The following is a 23,175-nucleotide window of genomic DNA, read 5'->3' on the forward strand; positions in this document are numbered from 1 at the left end:
AGCTGAAGGTTTCTTGTAGAGTCTTCAAGTGTGAGTAGATCTAGCTGGGCCTTCTTCAACTGTGAGTAGATCTAGTTGTTAAATGCAACTTCTGACCAATCCTCCGGCTGTGTAAACAGAAGCTTACTATCTGTACACTCACCCTCTCACGTTAAGACAGCCTGCAGTTCAAAGCAAGAAGGATGCAACTTTCCATTTAATTTCAAAAAGTAACTTGCAGTTTTCATGAAGTTGTTCTACTGCCAATTACAGCAAGATTAAAAGTCACTTTTCAGCACTATTTAAGGTAAGCAGCTACAAACACAAAACAGGAACAGGGGACACGTTCAGATCATACAAGCAGACTTTCACCTGTTTTTCCATAAACACACACATACGAAATGGGTACTGTTAACAATACAGCCGAGAATATGCAACCATATGTGCATGTGGCACTGGGAAATCTAACTGGGGAAAGCCACGGGCCAAGGACAGGACTGAAATGGAAGAGAACATGCTCCAGGTTATCCCAGTGATCCACATAACACAAGTGTTTATTGCCGGCAGTGGTAAGGACAGCTTCCTCACAGGCTGAGAAACAAAACGCGGCAGGTGTGACTCATCCAAACACATAGCTTCATACACAAAGCAAGCACTTCACAGATAAAAACAGAAGGCCAAATTTCTATCCTTTGCACCATTTCAACTGTCAGATATATGTGATATCACAGAATAAAATTATATGGGCCACTCAAAAGGTTTTTATTTCCTTGCAGGAAGGCAGAAGACTCCCTCCTGCGTCAGAAGTCGATTAGACCTCCAAAGCCAGTTTCAAAATGCTTCATTTATTTCCTTCTCTTTAGGGATCATAAAATATCTGAAGAACCAGCTTCAGTCTCATGGACCTTCAGCTATTCTTTCTGGAATTAAGGCTCAATCCTGACTGCCCTATGCAATTCAAGACACATTTTTAACATGGTGGTTTGCTGTCACATCCTAATCACACTCGCTTCCCCTGGCGACTAGGAATAGGACATGAGGAAATGGAATAAAGCTGTGTCAGAGGAAGCACTTAAATGTGGCTTATAAGAAAGACAGGGACACACTTTTTAGCAGGGCTTCTTGTGATAGGACAAGAGATAATGGTTTTAGACTAAAAGAGGGTAGATTTAGACTAGACACAAGGAAGAAATTTTTTACAATGATGGTGGTGAAGCGCTGGAGCAGGTTGCCCAGAGAGGTGGTAGATGCCCCATCCCTGGAAACATTCAATTCAGGTTGAATGGGGCTCTGAGCAACCTGATCTAGTTGAAGATGTCCCTACTCAAATGCAGGGTGGTTGGACTGGATGACCTCTAAAGGTCCTTTCCAGCCCAAACCATTCCATGATTCTATAGGTCAGACTGGACATTAGGAAAAGGTTCTTCACTGAAAGGGTGGTCAGTCACTGAAACAGGCTCCCAGGGAAGTAGCCACAGCACCAAGCCTGTCAGAGTTCAAGGAGCATCTGGATGACACTTTCAGTCATATGATTTAATTTTAAGTAATCCTGCGCAGAGCAGGGAGTTGGACTTAACGATCCTTATGGGTCCTTTCCAACTTGAGATATCCTATGATTCCTCCTCTGTCCTCTTGCACATACCTACAATTTCTTTCCATCTGGCTCCCTTTGCACTTCTGAAATGGATGCACAATTAACGTACTGTCATTTCTGAAGTTTCACAGGCCATGAATCAATCCCTTTCAAAGTCACGTTACTATTAAGAATAATACTTCTTTATTTGGTTGAACTAAGTTCTCTTTTTTTCCTTCTGGTTTTTGAAAGCTACAGACCACTTTGAGTCATACCTCTCATGCCTTTATTTTCTTGCCAAGTTACCAATCTAGTCTGAGTTTTCTTTAGAACATCTAGAAAAACCCCAGACTGAAATTCCTATCATTACACCATTTCAAGAGCTGCAAAGTTTAAAGAAAATCCTAACATACTCAACAAAAATCACAAGCATGGACAATAAAAATGCTATATCATTCTACCCAGGTGCTTTCCAAAAAAATCTGAATCACTTCTGGTTCCCAACAAAGGTAAAAGCTAGCCACCCTCTTCATCCCCTAGTGGGAGTCAGCTAGAGCTTCTCAGCATTCAATGCAAGCCCAGGTCACCCAACCAATGTACAAATTCAGCAAGTGTCTCCAATAGTACATGCGCCCAGGTAGACAGGAAAGGAAGATACAAAGCGCCTTTTCCCAAGTGCATGACAAGTGCCTCCACCAGCGTGACTGGCATAGAAGGATTCAAGCTGGTCTACCTAAGACCAGAGACAAAGCTCCGGCACTGTGTGTAAATGATGTATCTTTATCGTATGAGAAGAGTAGAAACTCAAAATGTAACCTTTGCTGCCATTTAAAAAGAGTCCAATAAAAAGCCTAGAATATTTCAGAAGTATCTGTTCTACCAAAATTGAGCGTACAAATAGCTCCCATCAGGACAGCAAGATGTAAGAGCACATGACCAAGCCCCAGAACAGAAAATAAGTATTATTTCCTCATGATCAGATGTATATGTGATACTGCCTAACACCAAGACATTCCTCTTACAACATTTCTAGCCATCACAGCCACTGCCTCCAAAACACACTAAAGCAAGAATGCAGGCTGAAGTATCCAACACTGTATTTATATTTGTGCAACACTTTTTTAGAATTGCTACATATGTACTGCCCAACCACACACATGAAAACACATTCACTTTCTGGTCTAAAAACACAGTATAATGTAATAGATTAGATCTAAGCGTCAACAGTTTCTTAAAATATCTGGTACAAAGAGCTCAGTTTTCAATAACCAACACACAGAGAACAAGCTCCCCATTCACTGAAGAAAGTCAGCTGGGAGAAGGGTTTGCCCTCCTCAGCAAATATTTTATAAACAGGGAATTAATGTTGAATCTTAGGTCTGCCTTGAAGGAGTTCTTATTTTTAAGTCAAAGTTTAAACATCCACTAATATACACATAGAAAAAGAACCAACTCAAGAATATTACTGAAAAGCAAAACAACACATACACTGTGATAATATGAACACAAGAAGACCCAAGCAAATACTGCACATTGTTGTTGCTGTCCTCTAAAAACATTAAAGCTAATTAAGTATCAGTTTGTTTACAAGGCAAGCTACAAGCCTAACGTGTGTTTTTTATGCTGCAGTAACCACTAATATTAAAAATTTTAATAATTAAAACAAAACAATAAAACCATCAAAGGAGCACCAAAATGCAAACAGACCAAACTGTCTAAGCCTGGGTGGCCACCCAGAGCTCTTAAGACTCATCTAGCTTGCAAGCAGTTCCAGAGCTGCTCCCCTGCCTGGGCTACGTGAGCCCCTCAACAATAGCTACGGTGCCTGAGTGCATTGCTCCTTGGTCCCAAATTCCTGCAGCTGGAAGAAAAAAAAACCCAAAAATCAACATTACCAAGTTACTTGAAGACCCATCCACAGTCCTGTCCAACAGAAGAGAGCTGGAATCCCTGGGAATTCAGGACTCCCTGGGCGTTCACAAGTACCCGCACCTAGCAATGAATCCCAGAGCTTGCCTTTCTCCCAGCCTTGGGAGAAACGGTGCAGTTCCAGCCATAAGACAATAAGCACAGGGACCATGATCAGGACTGAGACCTGTAGGGTCAGGCAGGCTGGTAACTGCAATCTAAACAAAAAATGGATTCTACCCCAGCAGAAGTTTCTTTGCCTCCCATCACTTTATAAGATTTCAGCTCCAGAGTTCCTGCTGCTTCCTCTGGAAGACCTCACCGCAATGTCTCATGAATATACTCATGAACAAGACATGTACGTTGGTACCCATCCTAACTCTTCTTTTACTGCGTTTCACAACACAGCACCTACCTACAGCACTGTGTGTTAGTCCTTCAGTTAAAAAAGAAAGAATTAGTATTACCACATATAGGTCAGCTGGCAACCCACGCCACTTCAGTTGTTCCCCACCATTCCCCTATAAAAATTATCCAGTAATTTGACTCTCCAAATCACGTAGCTGAGAACAAAAGGTTTGAAAGGATTCATGGGATCAAATTATTTTCCATTTCTAAGGTCTGCCATTCTGACAGAACATCCTGTCCTTTTCTGTTCACTTCATACAGCTTCCACGTATAATAGCAGTGACTGTCTAAAGTCATGTGAATCATTTAAAATTACAGTCCATTGACCTATAGCTGTCTATACAACAGAAATATTATATATAGAAAATATATGTAATTATAAAGTTGGAAATATTCTGTTAGAAGACAGGAGCTAGACTGGTTTATGCTCACCAGGATCTAGCCCAATATAAGAAACAACAAAGAGAACAGATAGAGACTTTTTAATTGTTAAAAATAGTTAAAATAGTTAAAAACCTGGGACTGTTGTTCTGATCATGAATATCATATTTGTGTTGAAGAGAACAGTCTTGCTTCTTAGTGAAGAGGTGCATCATCTTTCCCATTGGGCAAGCCACATCGCTCTTTCTAGTGCCAAGAGAGGGCTGTGCGTCATGGCCTTTCCTGCGCGGTGTGAGCAGAGCTGCCCCCTAAGCCTACCAGAGCTGATCAGCACACACACAGCAGTTACGACAGTTCCCAGAAAAGAGGGCAATGAGAAACTGTTTGTGTTCCTTTCTTTGGAAGCTGCGTAGCCTGCTCCTGGGCGCCGTCTTTCCAAGAGAGCAGGCATGCTCTTAAAACACACGCTGGGAAGTACACCATAAACATGACATGAAAAAGGTTCTTGGAAAGAGACAAATTTGGATGAGGCAGTAAGGCTTCCGCTGCCTGAAAATGAAACTTCTTTTCCACTCAGTTTCACCAGTAATACTGAATGGTTAAATCCTGACTGAAGTCTCCAGGTGCGAGAGACCAAACTCTGGCCTTCGTTTTTTGAATACTCCACCTTCCCACTTGCCACTCTGTTCTCACTCATTTGCTGACCCATCAAACTTAACTGCACATCTCTCTTCTCCTCCCATCCTGCATGGTATTTCTCTGTACTTTCACAGTAAAAAAATATTAAGTGTTGCAGAATTTTTAAGAACCATTGGCATTAAAAAAAAAATAATTCTATGGGTCTACTAGACGTGTGCTTACAAGCATGGCCACACAACCTGTCACTGCCCATCACTTGCCTGAAGTGATAGACTGTGACCAAGCACAAAAAGCAAAGCAGCCTCATGTACCCTAGAACCTTAACAGCCAAAACGAGTTCCACATCACTGAGCTTGCCACAAAACCAGGCTGGCACAGGAGGATATGTGATATCCAGACTTAGCATAGCAATTAAAAGCACCATGTAAAGACAGCAGTGACTGGTACAAAACGCCAGCTGATTGTACTTGTATTAAAAGCTAGCAACACAGGAGGATGTGAAACTTTAGCTTGTTCAAAAAAAGTAAAGCAAAGCAAAACAGACTAAAAGCAAAGATAAGCTCAAGTAGGCGAGACATTTAAGAACGACTTCTTTTGAGGGGAAGGAAAAAAGTCCAGTTTATTAGGGGGGAAGGGGGAAGGCGGGGAGTAGATTTGCCAGAACAATTTTCCCTGTAAATATGAAGCAGTCAAACACTATTTTTTTCCCTTTTACTCTATCCTCATGTGATTTAAAAATTCAGAGTCCTAAGAGCCTGCAGCTCTGTATGTTTTAGAAGAATGTCTGTTCAAAAGTTCTTCACCTAACACTTGAAGAAAAATAAAGAAAGGGAAAGGCAAGGAATTGTGAAGAAGTAGTATTTCCTTAAAAGACAAACAGAAAAAAACAGCTACAAGAAATGGTGAAGAAAAGGGTGAGGCAGGAAAATATGAGAGGAAATATACGTTCACTTAGCTAAAGGAGGACAAGTTTGGGGCTTGATTTTTCACAGGCCCTCCAGAAATGAGGCTTGGCAGCCACAGGCTCTAATTTTCCACCTGCAAACACATTCATTCCCACACTTTGCAGGTGCAGCCATCCCATTCCAAACACTGTGTTTTCTTTCACAGGAAAGCTGTACAGCACGTTCTTCAGGGAAAATGCAGAGCTGACAGCTGAACTTGGGGCAAAAGCCCAATGCAGCACAGTGCAGATGCTGGATTATGTCCCTTCCTACACAGTTGTGCATACCAGACTACTGTGCACAGCGCCATGGGGACCCAGCCCCACTGGCGGCACCCAGACTAGGAACTGCTCTCATTTCACAGGATGATGCTCCCATCTGCAACAGCACAAACATCAGTGGATATTACTGCACATAGTAAGACACTGAAAGCTTCTTCCAAGAAAGAAAAGAAAGAAAACCAGTCCAAAGAGATACTGGGGAAGCAAAACGTAACTTTGGTTTTCCCTTAGAACTGGGCAGGGGTGGGAGGAGGCCATGGATTGTCTGATACTTGTGCATACAGCAGCATCGCACCCACATTTTCAGAAAGCCACAAGAGTGTGTGGGTTCTCTGTTTTTGGAACGAGAGCACACTGAAAGCAAGCTTGTTTACTTTAGACACTGTACAAAGACTTATTTTTTAAAAATAAATGGTTGAAAGGATGCCTCCCCTCTGAGGAGTTAGCAGAAAATAAAAGGCAGATTTATATTTCTAATCTATGCAAATACCTACTCTACAGGGCATCACAAAGACTGCTTTATATCAGAGAGTATGTAGATCCCAGGTGCTTTAGATATGCCAAAAGCATGCACAGCATCTCCACCTGCGATGGCTGCTCACTCTGAGAACAGCTGGATGACTAAAAAGAGGTTGTCTAAGTAGCCTTCCATGAAAAATGCCTTTTGCTAATGTGCCAGCTCCAAACTCCCACCCCAATGGCTCTTGCTGTAGCTGCCATCAAGCCTGGAGAGGGGTTTGTTGGTTGGCTGAGGTTTTTTTATTATTTATTTGGTTTATCACAAATTCTTGTAGACATTTTCAAATTATAGCAATTACAACATGGTAAAACTCCCAATGACACCTCAAGAAATTACCACAGGGCTTTAATTCATACTTACGCTTGGAATATGTCTGTGGGACTGGGTGCAGGTAGAATGCCAGGACTAGAGGCAAGGGAGATGCTGGAGTCATTGGTGAGGATATGTACAGATGGGAGCCTCAACCCAAGACAGAAGAAACAGAGTAGAAAGAATAGGGAAATAAAAGGACTAGAGGGTAGGGAATAGCTCTCCAAGGAGAAAGCCCAATGCCAAAAGCAGAATGCTATTACACTGAAAGCAAGGCATAGCAGTAACATTGATTTCATTGCCACTACCAAAAAGAAGAGATAGGTACTCTACAACTGGTGGCTGCCTTCTGACATTTCCCTAGGATGCCCCCAGGAAGCTTCCAGCACAGGTCAAGAAACACAGCTGTTCCTGACAAGCCTCACTATTCACACTCAAAATCACTAACCCAGCAAGACTGATGATGTTCTGCTAGCGCTTCTTACCCTGTCCCAATGCTTCACTTTGAGGAGAAAAAGAATCCCACACCATGTTTGCATCTTTAAGCAAGCATCAATTTTGTAAAAAAGAACTGCAAGCCACAGAGTCAGATCTGACCTACTAAAACAATGTGTCCCCCAGAGCACTCTCTGCCTCATCTTTTCTTGCAGGCCTCAGAGGTTGACTTCAAAGAGCTGTTAGTTGAATAAACTACTCTGGCAGTCTTGTCTTTTCATTTTCTTTCCCAAGAATCCCACAGGCCCTTCCTTCTCATGTTATCAGAGCTACCTCTTACAAATTTACTACAGGCATCCAATATTAATTCATGGCTGTGCCTGTGTTTACATGACAGGCACCTGCCGCTCTACAGGTCCTCAACAACCAGTTACACGGCCAACCCAGGTAACCCATTCACCCACTCACCCACTCAGTACCCATCCAGACCTTTGAAATGATGACATCATCAGGGAACAAACTGAAATGCAAGAAATTCCTTCTAAACATAAATCCCCCTTCTTTATTGCAAGGGTGATTAAACACTTGAACAGGTTTACCAGAGAAGGTGTTTAGTCTCTCCATCCATGGAGACATTCAAAACCCAACTGGACACAGGCCTAGAGCTTCTAATCCTCTAGGTGACCCTGCTTAAAGCAGGCAATCTCCAGAGGTATCTTCCAACCTCAACCATCCTGCAACTCTGTGGTTAGCACTGCTACTTGCATTTCACTTCAGCAAGACAACTAACACTCCCACATCATACCTCCCAAGGACAGCACTGACTTCTTACTACATTACTACTCCACTCCTCTCCCAGCATGTCACATACAGACAGGTTTCCATAGAGTCTGTTCACCACTGGGGACATAGTGCTTGGGGCAGTGTTACTCACCCTTATTTCTGTATCTATATTTGGCTTGTGCAATACATGAAGTTACCAGCAAACCCACGAAGAGCTCCTGACCACTACCAACACCTGCAAGCAGCTAAAATCCAGGAGCCTGCAGGCATAATTAGCATAATATATACAACAGTAATGATAAAATGTAAAGGAGTTAAGATTTTATAAATAATTATGGCTCCACCTAAATATAGATTGTCTTATTTGTACAAGGATTCCTCCTGTTGGTCCCAGTTGTCAAACAACAAAGGAATACAAAATGGTCCACAGACTGTTCTGAAGAGCCAGATGGTCTTTCAAATAAAAATGGTTAAGGAACACTGCCTCAGAGCCACTGACAACCCCACAGGTAATGCTCCTCTCAACAAACAAAACCTAAAAGCCTTGGACCATTTTCCCCTCTTCACAATGACAGTATGTGAGACGGGGCGGGGGGGGGCGGGGGGGGGGGGGGGGAGGGGCTGCAGTCACTGGAAGTAGGGAGAAATATTCAATTTGGGGCAAATCTTTCAAAAAATAGCTATCAAGCCAGTCTATAATCCTGCATACCAGAAGCAGAGTAAACCACCTCAGTAAACCAGTTCCTTGGTTTTCAAATACTTGTCGATTATCTAAGTGTTTGCTGAAGTATTTTCATCATCCTTACGGAATATTAACCAACCTTGGAAATTCTGGAGTCCACAATTAACTAAAAGCCTGGACTGAGAGATGGGTTTCACCTCAAGCTCCAAACATGGCCAGGCAAGCTCAGGGCTGGAGATGTTTCTGCCAAAATAAGGTCATAAAGGTAACAGGTCGATTGTTAGCAGTGCTATCACTAGTTTTGCAGCTTCAGCCTTTGGTGATGGCTTTATTTTGGGTTTGGTTGTTTGTGGAGGTTCTGCAGCTTCCCAGAAGCAGATAAAGTGTCTGATCATGAGATGCACATTTAAGACAGATTTGTCATTTGTACATAAATATAAGTAAAATATTTAGGCACTGAGTGCGTGAGTCTAGTGCCTACCTCACCATCACAGGTAATCATATCATGATCAAGCCTAATCCTAAAAGCAGCCAGTCTCAATTTCAAAACAAATGTTTAAACAGCTTACCAAGAGCAAGCAAAGCCATAAAAAGCAACACACACCCCATCTGTCCATCTAATCACACTTCAGACTAAGCCTTTCTCTGCCATTTGTTTCAGGAGTCCTCCATGTCCCCACCACTCACTGCTTCAAACACAAGATTTACCGCATCTATCTAGAATCGCACAGTTGAAGGTTTGCTGCCATCACATCACCTACAGTGAAGCAATTCCACTTCAGGAAACAAACAAAAAAACCCCCACAAACAAACAAAAAAAAATTCTTAACAGGCTATTCTGTATCTGAGATCCATTAGTAAACTGCTGGATTTGCTACAGATATTGAAAGAAACATAAGAGAAACTTGTAAGACTCTGCAGCTTATGCTATCAATCACTTCAGAGAGAAAAACAATTCAGCAGCCACTCCAACTGAGAGTGCCCTGAAGTTCAATTGTCATTGGAATGTTTTGTTATTACCAACCTGGGCAGAATGAGCAAATACACCTCTGCAGGTGAGCTATGAATGAGCAATCAGCACTGCAGGCTGCAGCTTGAAGAGATAATAGCATCCAAGCAGCTACAGTGCTTCCTTGCACACAACTAGGCCAGGATTGGGCTGACAAAAGTGAGCAACAGAATGCTTCAGACATTCCAAATGCATGTTAAATAATTCTGGAGAGGTACGAGGCTTCTCTCTCCCAACACGTACAAAGCAGGAACACACAAATACCGATAAGCATCAATGTTCAGTCTATTCCCAAGGAAATTTAAGCTTTGTGATGCTTTCAGCCCCCTGTTTGGCAAGAATCCCGCATTACAGTAGTCAAGGGACTGCTTGACAGCTGCCATTTTCAGAATCAAACCCTTCACATCCTATCAAAAGTCAATTCTCCAGCTGGGTTAAGAAAAAAATCCTTTAAAATACAAAATCAGCAACACAAAAAACACTTCACATCTTGCACACCTAGAATTAAAACTACTGTTTCTCTACTATTTATATGCCTTTTTTAGACATAATGACCACATGGTGAGTTTCAGGTTTGCAGCAACAGAGTATTTTTTCAGTGGGGAGGCTTCTGCCACCCTGTAGCCCTCACCCACTTATTCCAGGCTTTACCCCTAGCTGTACTGATGCAACTTTGCTCTAGACAAGATAAATGAAATAATTTTAGTTGAAAAGACAACAAGCCCACCCCTTTTTGGGTGAGGTGGGCTTTTTTTCTTTTCTTTTTTTTTTTTTTTTTTTTTTTGGTGGTGTTTTATGTTGTTGTTGGGGTGGGTTGGTTTTTTTGTGTGTGTTTTTTTTTAAGTTTAAATACAGCACAGATGTGGGAAAACCACACAGTGATGTGGTTTGCACGAATAGCCCCTCAGAACAGTTGCATTGTTACAACTGCAGCACAGGGCTCTAAATGAAAGAATAATTCTCACTGAAGTTGTTTGCAAAGGTACACTGTGATCATAATTAAAGCACTAATACTCTCTAATAATTTTAATCCTTTTGTGAAGTGTAAGGGGAAAAAAAATTAGGAGTAGGATGGGCAAAACCCAGAAAAGATGCCAAAGTTCACTTTCAACAAAGTACAGGTAGACTTAAGAATAACAAACTGAAAGTGTATATAGAGGTCCTTTGCCTATGGCTTCCTTTTAATCAGTAGAAGGTTACAAAAAAAAAAAAAGAGTATGGTCACCACATTCCTTTTAAAATTGATGTCAGGTTTTAAGTGTTACATCTATTACTCACTTTTTGCTTCTGCAGTTGGTCATATGCAAGCATTCACCAATACTGCCTCTCCCCCCCACCCACCCCCACCCCCCGCAACGAGATATAATCAAGTGGCAATTTCTCTCACTTTTTGCCCATTGGGGCAATCACCAGGAAAGGAATAAAACAAATGATACCTGAGCAAATACTGAATGCCAGAAATGAAGCCACTGTCCATTCCCTTCCAGCTATATCACAGTAGTGTGATCAGAGGGAAACCACATACCTTGTCACCTCCTGCTGCAGTCGGGAAACGCTGGGCACATAGAACATTACCCCAAAGAAAAGCAAAGGCTCATTGGCAAATTTGTCCAGCTGCTTCTTCAGAGGCTTTTCCAGTTCAACCCAGCGGTCTTGCTGGTTCTTGCTGAGAAACCAAAGGCCGAAGTAGTGTGTCTAGATAAAGAAACACAATAGTGTCAGTTTACCTTTTTCTGCTAGATCACACACATGCAATCGATTACACAAATGCAAATAAGAACAGATGGCACTTTGTAAATTTTTCCACATAGAAAATCAGAATAATTCCTTTTTTACTGTCATTTTTTATTTTTAGGACAATCTGGAAGACAATGACAAATTAATATTGCATTATAATATACTTCATGGAGTACTACCCGCCCCTTACCATCTCTCCCAAATGCATATTAAAGAGGTTGCTCTGACATTATGGCACAGGTGACATAAATGATTTACAGAAAGCGTCTGAGTCTTTGTTTTCTTCTGCACCTGTGCCTTGTGAACAGACAGCAAACGCTAAGTCTGTATCAAAGCACAAAGGCTTCATGAGACTTTGGATCAGGCCCACTGTAGGTAAAGGACAAGGACTCTTACAACTATAAAAAAAGAATGCAAACCCACATACACGTCAAAATATATCAACCAATACCAGAACTGTTTACCCAATGCAGAACATGTTTAGTTTTGTTTTTAAATGCACTCACAAGTTTTTATGATGGACAAGTATTACACTTAAAATGTGCATCACACACACCAGTTGTTTGCTCTAGGCTCTTACAGAAAATACCAGGTTGAAAACCTCAGCTATTTCCTATCCTGTGTAAATCTCAATGGCTGTAGTACCTCCTGTAAAAGCCACATGGAACTGTTGGTAGTGGAAACCACTTAACAAGGAACAATATTCAGAACTAGAGCTTCATATACTACAAATTGGTAATAAGCAGCTGAAGGAATAGCCAATCCATCATGAATGAGTCTATTGAAAAGCCTTTAAACCACTGTATTAAACACACTGATTTACTACTGCGTGCAAATACGTACTATAATTAACAGCAAGTACTATGACTACAGATCTGAAGAAAAAGCAAAAAAAAGTGTTCATGTTTAGCAAAGGAACTACTCCATCAGTTGCTTGGAAATCTGACTGTATCCCTAACTGTAAAGCTCGTATCAACAGCTTTTTCAACAGTATTTTAGCTGACAGCATCTAGAGATTTCCAGCAATGCCTTCAATATAAAATACCGCTTTATACTAATACTGGAATGAATGAAACAAACTGTGAGAGAAACTTTTGTGGACACCAAGCAAACTTAGGATCTGAAAGTGGAATAATTGCTATTTATGCATATTTCCCTCATTTCATTTCAATAAAATTTCTTCATGTTTAATCCAACTGACTCCCTATTCAATGAAAACTTTCCAGTAGTTTCCATTAGATTAGATTAACCCTAAAACAAATAAAATACTTATTTTGCTGTTATAGCTTAACTTACCCGGACAACAATACTTCCACAGGCAGTCACAATCTTTTATACATATCACCACATTTTAAAAAAAGATACTTGAGATAAAGAATAGAAAAACCCCTATGTGCTGTTTTATAAAGCTTTCATTTGAAATTACTTTTAAAACATTAAAAAAGTTTGGCTTATAAATTAACCATCAACATTTCACCAATCGGATTTCTTAGATGTTCATGCTTTTAAACAAAAAAAGTCTTCAAAAGTAGCAGACAAATTGCAACCATTAGACTTTGCAAAAGTCACCATCAACAGCCTGTTTCAGTTTGGTAAGGACACTTCTCTAAAAATCATTGCATGTACCATGACTTAGCATACAACAGAAGGGCAAATAATGCAATATTGAAACGTTAAAATGCTGAGAAATGACAAGAAGCCAGCAGAGGCAACACTGTTCCAGCTATTCTATAGCTCAGGGCACGCAAGAGAGAATCATATGCAAAAACTCTGATTTGGAGCACAGGTGTATTTACTTTAGGGTTTCATTACGTACATATTTTTAACTCTGGAGAACGTCCAGACTAGCATTTAACAAAGGTGATAACTACATCAACTTGATTCCTCAATTAGCCCAACAAACGCGCATTATAGCTCAAATACTGTTCAGTCCTTTCTCTTTAATCTCTATTTGGTACAGTGAAGCAAGCTAGTTCTCATTTTTAGGAGGATCCTTCTAGAATTTAAAGGTATCTTCAATAAATCAATCAATCCAGGGTGCAAATAAATTAAGAAGTCAACATCTCTCATAGGATAAACTTAAAACAAAACAAACCAATTCACTGATACATGTCTACTCTCCCTCTGTAGTCATCGCTGGATAAAAAGTTCTTTTGATGAGCTCATCATGATAGTAATTAGATTAAAATGAAGGTGGGAGGGACAGTGGAGACAGCAAAGTAAAGGAATTCATGTGAAGGCCGAAAAAAGCAGTGTTTTTACCACCTCATTAGGGCAATCCTTTAACACACAAACTCCTGAAAATCACTGCAGGGCAGCTCATCCTCAGCAAGTAACAATGCACAGCTGTGAAAACAGATCTTCCATATTACTTTAAAAAGTCAAAACATCACCTAGGACCCAAATTTGCAGTATCAAGCATCTAAAACATCTAGCAACTAAGATGATTTGGAGTCTGAAGTCTAAAGGAGTTACTCAAGGGATTAAGGGTATTGCAATTAAACAGCTCAAACGAGCGCAGTCCCTCCCCTTTGATTGGGGGCAGAGGGACAACAAGAATTTAGATTTGCTCCTGTAGAAAGGCTCTTCAAGTACCAGATCCAGAGTCCTGAATCACTTCCAAGGAGTAAGCAGCAAAGGGAATGCAGTGCTTAAGCTTCTAGACTACAGCAGATACAGTGGACTGACCACAGCAGCACGCATTTCACACAACTAGAAGACAACTGTCTTCCTGGAAAGCAGCCTGGAGAGCATCAGGCAACCGCAGATGAAGCATAGGGACTGCAGAGCAGAGCTCAAGTCACAAATGCACACACCTTGGATAGACAACCAACAGAGTTATCTAAATATCTGCTCCCTTTTGCCAACTTCTTGAAAATGTTAGTATTTTTTAACAACCCACAGTGGGGAAGGACTTCTGTAGCCACTACTGCAAACACCTGAAGAGACTCTCTCCCCTAGGAACATTAGTAATTCCCAAACAGGAATGAAGGAACATGGGACTGGAAATGGCTGGACCGTCAAGTTCAGTATGCTATGACCAGGCACATGATGGTCCAGAAGGCCTTACAGAATCAGAATCATGTGTTGCCATACACTCCAGCCCACAAAACATTTTTACAATACGGACACCCCACAAATTAGAGGAGGGGAAGTAAAAATGGGGTCTTTTTCTCTATAAGCAGCTGATTGAAAACTAGGTTGACTCCAAAAGCTGGTCTGTTTGTCTATCTGTACAAAGCGAACCACTGACTTCACTCCAGTTTTCATGGAATAAATTTCTACACCTACACTTGGCAGACACTGAAGTAACACAGGCTGCTCTACCTAGCAGATACATCAGCAAAGTGGCAAAGAAAGTGAATGATGGCTTTTGCTTCTAAAAAAAAAAAAAAATAAAATAAAAAAATCCTTTTTCCAGATACAGTTGGCAGACCTGTGATACACACTGAAGGAAAACTTTTCATAACACTAAATGTATGTACACACATCCATTCTGTACACAAAGAGCTTCAGTTGCTAGTGCTTTTGGTTTGCTTATCTGCAAATACACAAACAGCTCTGCTGGAGAAGAGTTTACAATAATTTTCTCTCAAGGTTTTAAGATTTGTCTTACCTACCACACCACTTCATATGTGGTACAAGGAAACTGGCTGACACCCCTCTAGGAACTGCATGCACTCCTCTGCTAAAGCAGCAGACAAGAACCAGAGCACTGGCATGCCCCAACGACACTATGTGAAAAGGTGATCCTTGAAATATAGAGAGTCAGAAAACTGGATATGCAAAACCTGTGCTGAGAAGTCTTAAAAAAAGATAATGTTATAGCTGCCAGTTCATGAGACAACATACTTGTTTGGGGCTTGGACTCCCAGTAGACTCCGACTACCCCTGCCTTTATGTGGGGCAAAAGGTGTAGAATTGCCAGCAACAGATGACAGACACTTACTAAAACAGCAAATTTCATTCAAAAGGATCCAATGAGACAGGATCAGTGTTTATTAAAGCATCTGGTTAAACAGCCAACTAAACATTTATCCTTGAGAAAGAGGCAGAGTTCCAGCTCCTCCGGGCAAAAAGCATTAAGCCCTGCTATCCCAGGGCACTCAGAGAGGGGAAGGCACCATTTACGGCAGCCAGTTGTTCCTAGAAGGTCTCTTGTCCAAGCACTGCCCGAACCCCATCCCAGCTTCACTGGCAAGACAACTCAAACCAAGCCAGACTTCGAGGCAACGTGGCTGCTGAACACAGGTTTTCAGTCATGCCCTGTGAGGAGCCGACACCTTCCAGGGCACAAAGAAAAGGTCACAATGGCAGCAAATGGCCACTCCTACTCAGCACTCTGTGTCCTCCTGCTTTGGTTTGGGATTTGCAGTGTTGTAGTGCTGGCAGTACTACTGTGAAATCTAGCTTAAAATAATAATTTTGGTTGAAAAGGGCCTTCTTGGCCTCCCCCTCCCTTTTACAATACATCAGAACATTCCATCTTTAAATGTTTTATTGTTTTGTAACATGAATTAAGGAGAACAAAACGGAGGAAGAGACATGAAATTTCACAACAGATTTGTACAGATTACTATTTCAAGAAGGTTCACTTAGTCTCACTTGAAGGGAAAAATGCCATTCTACTGGGGAAAAAAATCCTTTTTATAATCTGTGCACATATATAAAAGATTATAAAATTTCATTTCTGACTTTTGTCTTTCCTCTCTTTCCCTCTTCTCATCTTCACTTTTTAGATAATGCTGGCATAAGAGCTCATTTTATTGGAACCAGTCAAACTGTTCAACTAGAAGACCTGATGCTTTGTCAGGAGCTTTGCTGAAAAGGATAAACCCAGATTTTACAGTAGTTACATGGCTACACTTTCTACTGACCTATTCCTGAACCCTGACTCAGTCAGGGAGGGAGCTGCATTCCCCAGAGATCAAATGGAAATATGCATAATCCATTAGATACTGGTTTTTCAGTCATGTGTGGTATAATGATTGACAGTCCCTCACAACAATACATACAGTAATCTCAAGCAGTTTTGCTTTTCAGATGGGGGAGCAGGGGAGGGGTTGGACAGTTTTTTGTTTATTTCTAAGAAATCAGCTTGAGTGAAATGTGGATGCATTCCTGACATGAAGGTAGAAGCTGGGATACACCTGGGACTTATTTAAACATAAGACCAAACTAAAGTATCAAACAAAACCTGATTTTTACTTTTAGAAGAATACATATCCTTACCTGAGACCGCACGGAGGAGACAAACAGGACTTTAGCACTGTTTTGTGAGCATGGGATTTAACAAAGCTTAGTGTCTTCCTTACTTTTACATCATAGTTTGTTGATCAGGATTTCTAAGAAAAGCATATTCCGCCTGAAGTTTCTCCTGCATTTGGGGAATTTAAAAGGTCTCTCCAATACGGACACTTGCAAGGATTTTCTCCTTGGTACACTTAATGGGCTTTTCTCTTCTACTCACCTATCCAATTGCACAAACTTGTAGAAATTTGAGCTTTGTCAAAGTATTTTTGATCCTTCTGTAGAATTTGATTGGCCAGCAAATTCAAACATGATAGCAGGCCTAAAGAGGGAAGGGGACAGTCACCAAATGACTGCATCAGCTTTGTTATCCTACAAAGCTCCCTAAAAACCATGGCAGGAAGACTAGAGGGACAGAAAAAGAAATTAATTTGGGGTCTGAGGGAAAAGACAGCACCCAGCATCAGGCACCTGTAAGCTCACTAGCTCCAATTATTCCTCATGAAAGAAGCAGAAGAGGGTACAGGGAAACCCCCTTAAGCTGAAAGAGGTTAGTCATTCTCTTCTCTCCTAAACATTTAAAGCAACAATGGATGCTACCAGAATCAATCAGAAAAAGAGATTTAAAGAAAACAAAACAAAAAACACCAAACAACCACCTCTGTCAAAAAATGCTGTACTGTTGAAATCTGAACTTTACAAAATTGGTTCAACGTTGCCAAAACTTTGTTTAGAAAAAAAAAGTGGGGAGGGTGATGAAAGAAGGGGAAACTGTTCCAACAACATCAAAGCATTCTCTTCTGTGTTGTTAAAATATTTTTTCATCTTGAAACACAAACCTTTTGTGCTGACATATTTCTTTTTGCATGACACAATTTTGAAAATGAAAAAACACCAAAGCAACAGAAAACCCCCATGAAATTGAACACTGACCAAAACAACTTCCTTTGCTACTCTACTGTCCAATCTCTTTTCTCTGGAAAATTTTGAAACTTCAGGCTTTGTTCCAAAATAGAACAAAACATGTTCTGAAATCACAGAATTTTTTGTGGGAAAGAATGCTAGCCCGCTAACAGAGCTATTGTTCACAAACACAGGTGGAGCTCTGGACAGAATGATTAGGCCACAGACTTCTGCTTCACCAACTAGATAAGGAATACGAGGAGAATCACTTCATTAATTTCACTCCTTTCTGCACTGGAAGGAAAGGGAAGGACCTGACCTCTCTGTAAAGGCACCCTAAAGCATCGCCAACAGAAAGAGGAAAAGAAAAAAAAAAAAAGCAGCAATTAGAAGGGGAGGGGTGAAATGATTCTACCAAAATCCAAATGAAAAAAATCCCAAGTAAGAAAAAAATCACTACACAATATTCTGACGCTCCATTCTGTTCCTGCCTGCACATTCTCCTGCCTATTCTGCACACACACAGAGCGAGATTCTTCTCTTCTTATCATTACTGATGCACAAACAGAGTTTTTGTTTAGTGTTCAGCTGCAGCAGTTATTCGTATGCTACCTTCCAGCTGCCACCATTACAAAGGGTTGTGGACCAACAAGTGTAAGACACTGCACAATAATTAGATTTCCCAGCTGTGCTTACAGAAAGCATCAGCCAGGACTGTCAAGATGACAATGCAGCAACTTCCAGGCAATGGTTTTCAACTTGTGATTTGCAAAAGCCTACAAGCATGCAGGATATATGTCAGGGGTCCACAAAAGGTAAGTAAAAAAAGACAGTTCATTTGTGCTGTGCACATTGGAGAGATATTTCTAAAAAGGCCTCAACACTAAAACTAAAAACTGAACTCTACAGCAATAAGTAGAAAATAAAGGATTTCAGTCTTCAGTAAAGTAAGACTGAGTTTTCTTCAGCCTCTTCAGAAGCATTAGGAATGTAAAAGGAGCCTTTCAGAGTTTCAGATGTGAAATATTTCAGTTAAACTAAAGAGAAAAAAAAAACCCCACCATCCTCAAACTGTTACTAGTTGCTCCTGCTAGTAACAAATGTTGCCTATTTCAGTATGTCAGTAACAAGAATATATTTATATGAAAATGGATATTTAAAAGCCAGTGGTCTCCTTCCCACTGGCATAATTCAACCAGCACTGTTTGTGAAACCACATTTACATTCAGATGAAAGTTACTGTAACTTGGGCCTTGGCATCCCAGTTCAGAAAGTAACACCCATCGCATTCTAAGAAAAGAAGAAGCCTCACTTTCGTATTACAAAGATCTCTCAAAGCTGTGATGAATGAGCAACAGCACAAAGCCCTGAGTGCCTTTCTGCCTTCAGTTTTCACACAACCAGAATGTTTGTCCAAGCTCCAGCTGCTGATCATATCTGGCCAGCTCTGAGAATAACATGATTCAAACTAACAGACTGCCTGAGCTAAAAATGTGTCAAATTATACAGTGACAGATGGTCTTTACTGGGTTACTCTTACCTCACGTAATTCAAGCCTCTGAGCGACAGCTTCCAAGCACTCCTGCCCTGTGCTCTCCACGGACAGGGTGCACTCTATCACATTGCTGTCCAGCAGACGGATCCTTGTCACAAAGCAGTTCTTGCTCAAGACATTGTAGCGTCTGGTCCGTCGCAGTTTCAGCCCGAAAGGCATGGCTGTTGGCCTGGAAGGTCACCCCTTCCCCTACTCTTCCACCAAGAGTTCTCAGCACACTTGACTTGCCTTGAAGGCTTCTTCAATTGGCACTGCTCTCCTCCAGAACTGGAGGTAGCTGTCCATTCCCAGAGCGAGCTTCAAGGGATTCCTGCAAAATACATACAAATAAGTAGAGTTAAGTGTGAAATAAGATGTTCCTAAAGATCAGTGGAAAAGAAAAAAGCTTAAAGGAAAAGTCACATTTAAAACCATAAAAAAAAAAAAAAAAAAAATCTCCACACACAGGACTGCCAGGCACTTACTACATCTCCCAAAAGGAGACCTCATACAACAAATCTTTCAGAATTCTATTTTGGTGCTGAATTTAAAGCACGGATTTAATTGCAAAACCCTTCTTTGAGAAGCTCAGTAAAAACAGCAACTCTACAGGGCACGCATCCAGAGGTGCTAACTCTCCCACCATTACCCCCACCACAGGGGTCTATAACATAATCTTCAAGTTAAGTTTTGGTGCCCTCAGGCCAGCTTTGAAAGCTAGCTTAAAAAGCTAAGGAATAGAGGCATTTAAAAGAGGTGTGATTTTGAAAGAAGAAAGGCTGGGTACAGTCAGCAGGAAATGCAGGGCTCAGCACCTCTGAAAAAAATCAAACCTAAAGTATGCATGTGAAAGGCAAGAAGCATCCAAGCCATTTCAGAGACTGTTCCTCTGAGGCAATCCCTGACGTTTTGCTCACTTCCAGCTCCAAAGCAATTGTGCATTTCACCCTTTCAGGTGGAATGAGTAACTGCAGGAACACAGCTGTCAGAAACCAGGATAACATCAACTGGGAGAAAGAGAACACATATTCTAAATATTGTTTCTAATTACCACTCCTAAAATTTATCAGGGACACATGCAACAGTTAAGCCAAAATACAAAGTAGACAGAAGAACCAGAGATACAGAAATAATGACATTTAAGAAACTATGTTCCCATCTATGAGACATACATACATCAGTGCCTGAAGACAGCTCTTTCACATGAAATGTCACGCTTAAATTAGTTTCCCATTAAAGAATGAATTGGGATGGCAAGGCTGGGACAGCTTAAAATGGCTCTGATTGGCCCAGCCTGTAATAACTATTAATTCTCAATTCAGTGCACATGTCTAACTTTCCCATTTACACATTTCTGGATGTTTGACCAACTTTCCACTTGGGTTTTCTGGTAAGCTTTCTAAGATCTCAAAGGCTCTGGTCACTTACAGATTCCTAAAGCAAACAAAGTTCTTTACGTTTCTGCAATCTTAAAACCATCAGGAACATCCATTTTTACTCACAATTATTTCATAGGTGACTGAAAAAGAAGACGAGTATGACAGACAGAAGGGTTTTGGTCTTCCATACAAAGGATTATTACATTACAGGATCTCCTTTCCTGGTTAAAGGGTTGCCAAGGAGTAGCAAAGTCTCTAACCAAGTTAACCCAACTATGCAAGTATTCAACAACACTCCCCTCCTCTAACACACACTTCCACTTAAAATAAAAACAGTGGAAGTAAAGCGATCCTATAAACAGCTCATCAGATAACCATGAACTTACTCTAATTCTAAACAAGGAATTCTTTTAAGAGTATCTAAGATGTGAGAGAGACAGACATGACAACTTTTATACTGCCATCTTCCATTTAAGGATTTACTTTTCTGAAAAGAAATTAGTCTGAGCTCTTTCCAAACTGGGTATTTTTCCTTTCTTTCTTTTTGGTCCATGTTTCAATTATTTTGGATTCTTCCTTCCCCTCTCCCCTGCCATACTTCAAATTTATATATCAATTGCTCTTTCTGAAAATTTAACAAGCATACCGAATTAAACAAGGTTTTTAGTTAGAGCATATGGTTGGGAATTTAAACATTCTGCTAAATGGAAACTCCCTTTGTTTACAGTACATACTTTGAAGGCACATAAAACAAACAAACAAAAAATAATGTCCCTCAACCACTTCCCAGAAACCAAAGGGGGGAAAAAAAAAAGTTTTGCAGAAGCACAAGCAAGTTACCTGCTCATCTAACCACTCATCTATAAGTAAGCCATCACTAACATCTGATATGAATAGCAATTCAAAAGTGAAACCTCAAAATCGAAAGTTGAAATAGGGTCCCCTTGAAAAACAAAAAGATGGCAGTAAAGCTCTCAAGTATCTCAGAAAGTAATAGCCTGACACAGGAGCGTGCTGATGCAGTGCTGTACAAAGGTACAGGCATTGCCAGGGAAAAGCAGGAGCAGGGCTGCCCTGCAAGGGGGGATGAGCTGGGAGCGGAGGGTGACCCAGTGTCCTCACCCACCATAGCACAGTCCTGTAGGGGACGAGCCAGATGAGCAGAGCTGGGTGCTGCAAACATTGTCCATTGGCAGCCCCAGGCATGGCTGGCATTGAACCAGGTCCAAAAGCCACCCTGGGAGCCCAGGCTGGGGGCTCCAACAGCAAGAGACAGAGCTAGAGACCACCAACCACATGGCTCAGACAAAGACTGACATCCTCAGGGTGACCTGAACTGAAGGTTCCAGACCTGTGGGCAGAAGGTGGGGTGGAATCCCCAGGTGATGCTGGTCAGGGCCATTAAGGCACACAGGGGCACTCAGGGCCGGAAAAGACAACATAAATTCCCCACATTTTAAATCTTCAACTCTCTTCAGTGCATGCTCACCTGAGATGTAAACTGTTCTACAAAATATTTCTTCTGAAACAGTTTGATGAAGAATACTGTGTAAAAAAATTAAAATCAAAACAGCTTTTTGAAAAAGTGTTTATCCTTAAGGCAGTTTCATCAGCATGAAGACGAAGAGATACAATATCTTAGTGGATTCTTGGTAAAGTTTAATATTACCCTGTTTCAGCAGAAAAAAACCAGCAAGAAAAAAACAAGCCAGCCACTTTGTTATCATAGACATTGGAATCCTACTTCTTATGTTATTTACTTGAAAAAGCCATGTGGATAAAGTCACGGGCTGCGGAAGGGGAAGACCAAAAGTGGCAAAAAAGACTAAAGAATGAAAACAGATTTGACACAGAATAAAACTAAACCTTTAACCCACAATCTCATGCCAAGCACAACGTAAGTTCCCTCAACAGCTTTCACTAGAAAGCAGCTTAAAGATGGAGCCTGATATAAACCGTCTATGTCTCAGCCCAAAACATTCTTACTTATCTCACTCTCTACCTTGCGTGGAAGCCTTATCAGCATACTGCCTGTGCAAAGGCAGCAGATACGCATGTATGGTCTCGCCAGTGGTATTTGATTCCCCTGCAACACCACTGCATCTTGCAAAGGGTGAGAGGAGAAATCATACAGTATTCTTGAAAGAAATACTACCTTGTACAACAGAGGTTTCGAGAGGTACCACCTCCCCCATCGTTCAGCAACAGAATACTATTTATTCATATCCACAAAGGTAGGAAAAAACACCTATCTCATATAACCAAGAATATATGCCAAGCACAGTGCTAGGCACCAAACTGAAACACCTTCAAGCTGCAGATGGCACAGCTCTAACGGTTTAGGGGGGAAAAGGCTAATCGTGACCTGGAACAGTAGCCCTACCTATTAGCAACCAACCTTCTCCACTGGCCAGTTCTGCATGAAGAACTAGGTCAGATTCACACTGTGATACACAAGGCAGAATTGCTTCTAATTTTTAAGAAAACTTGGTCAGTTTCTGTATAAAATATGAAATCTCCC

At 41.0% G+C, this 23,175-nt stretch overlaps 1 protein-coding gene across 1 annotated transcript in view; it reads right to left on the reverse strand.

Annotated features, from left to right (window-relative positions):
- The window catches only part of PTPN14 (protein tyrosine phosphatase non-receptor type 14), a 119,024-nt gene that overhangs the window by 58,013 nt on the left and 37,836 nt on the right, over positions 1–23,175 (reverse strand). The window contains exons 2-3 of the mRNA XM_005441903.3: positions 19,282–19,606; positions 11,377–11,546 (exon numbers count right to left, since the gene is read on the reverse strand). Coding sequence (XP_005441960.2) covers positions 11,377–11,546; positions 19,282–19,455 — 344 coding nt within the window. The 5' untranslated portion in view covers positions 19,456–19,606. The remainder of the gene's footprint in view (positions 1–11,376; positions 11,547–19,281; positions 19,607–23,175) is intronic.

The sequence above is a fragment of the Falco cherrug genome, chromosome 13, assembly GCF_023634085.1.
Source record: "Falco cherrug isolate bFalChe1 chromosome 13, bFalChe1.pri, whole genome shotgun sequence".
In the NCBI taxonomy this organism is placed as follows: Eukaryota; Metazoa; Chordata; class Aves; order Falconiformes; family Falconidae; genus Falco; species Falco cherrug.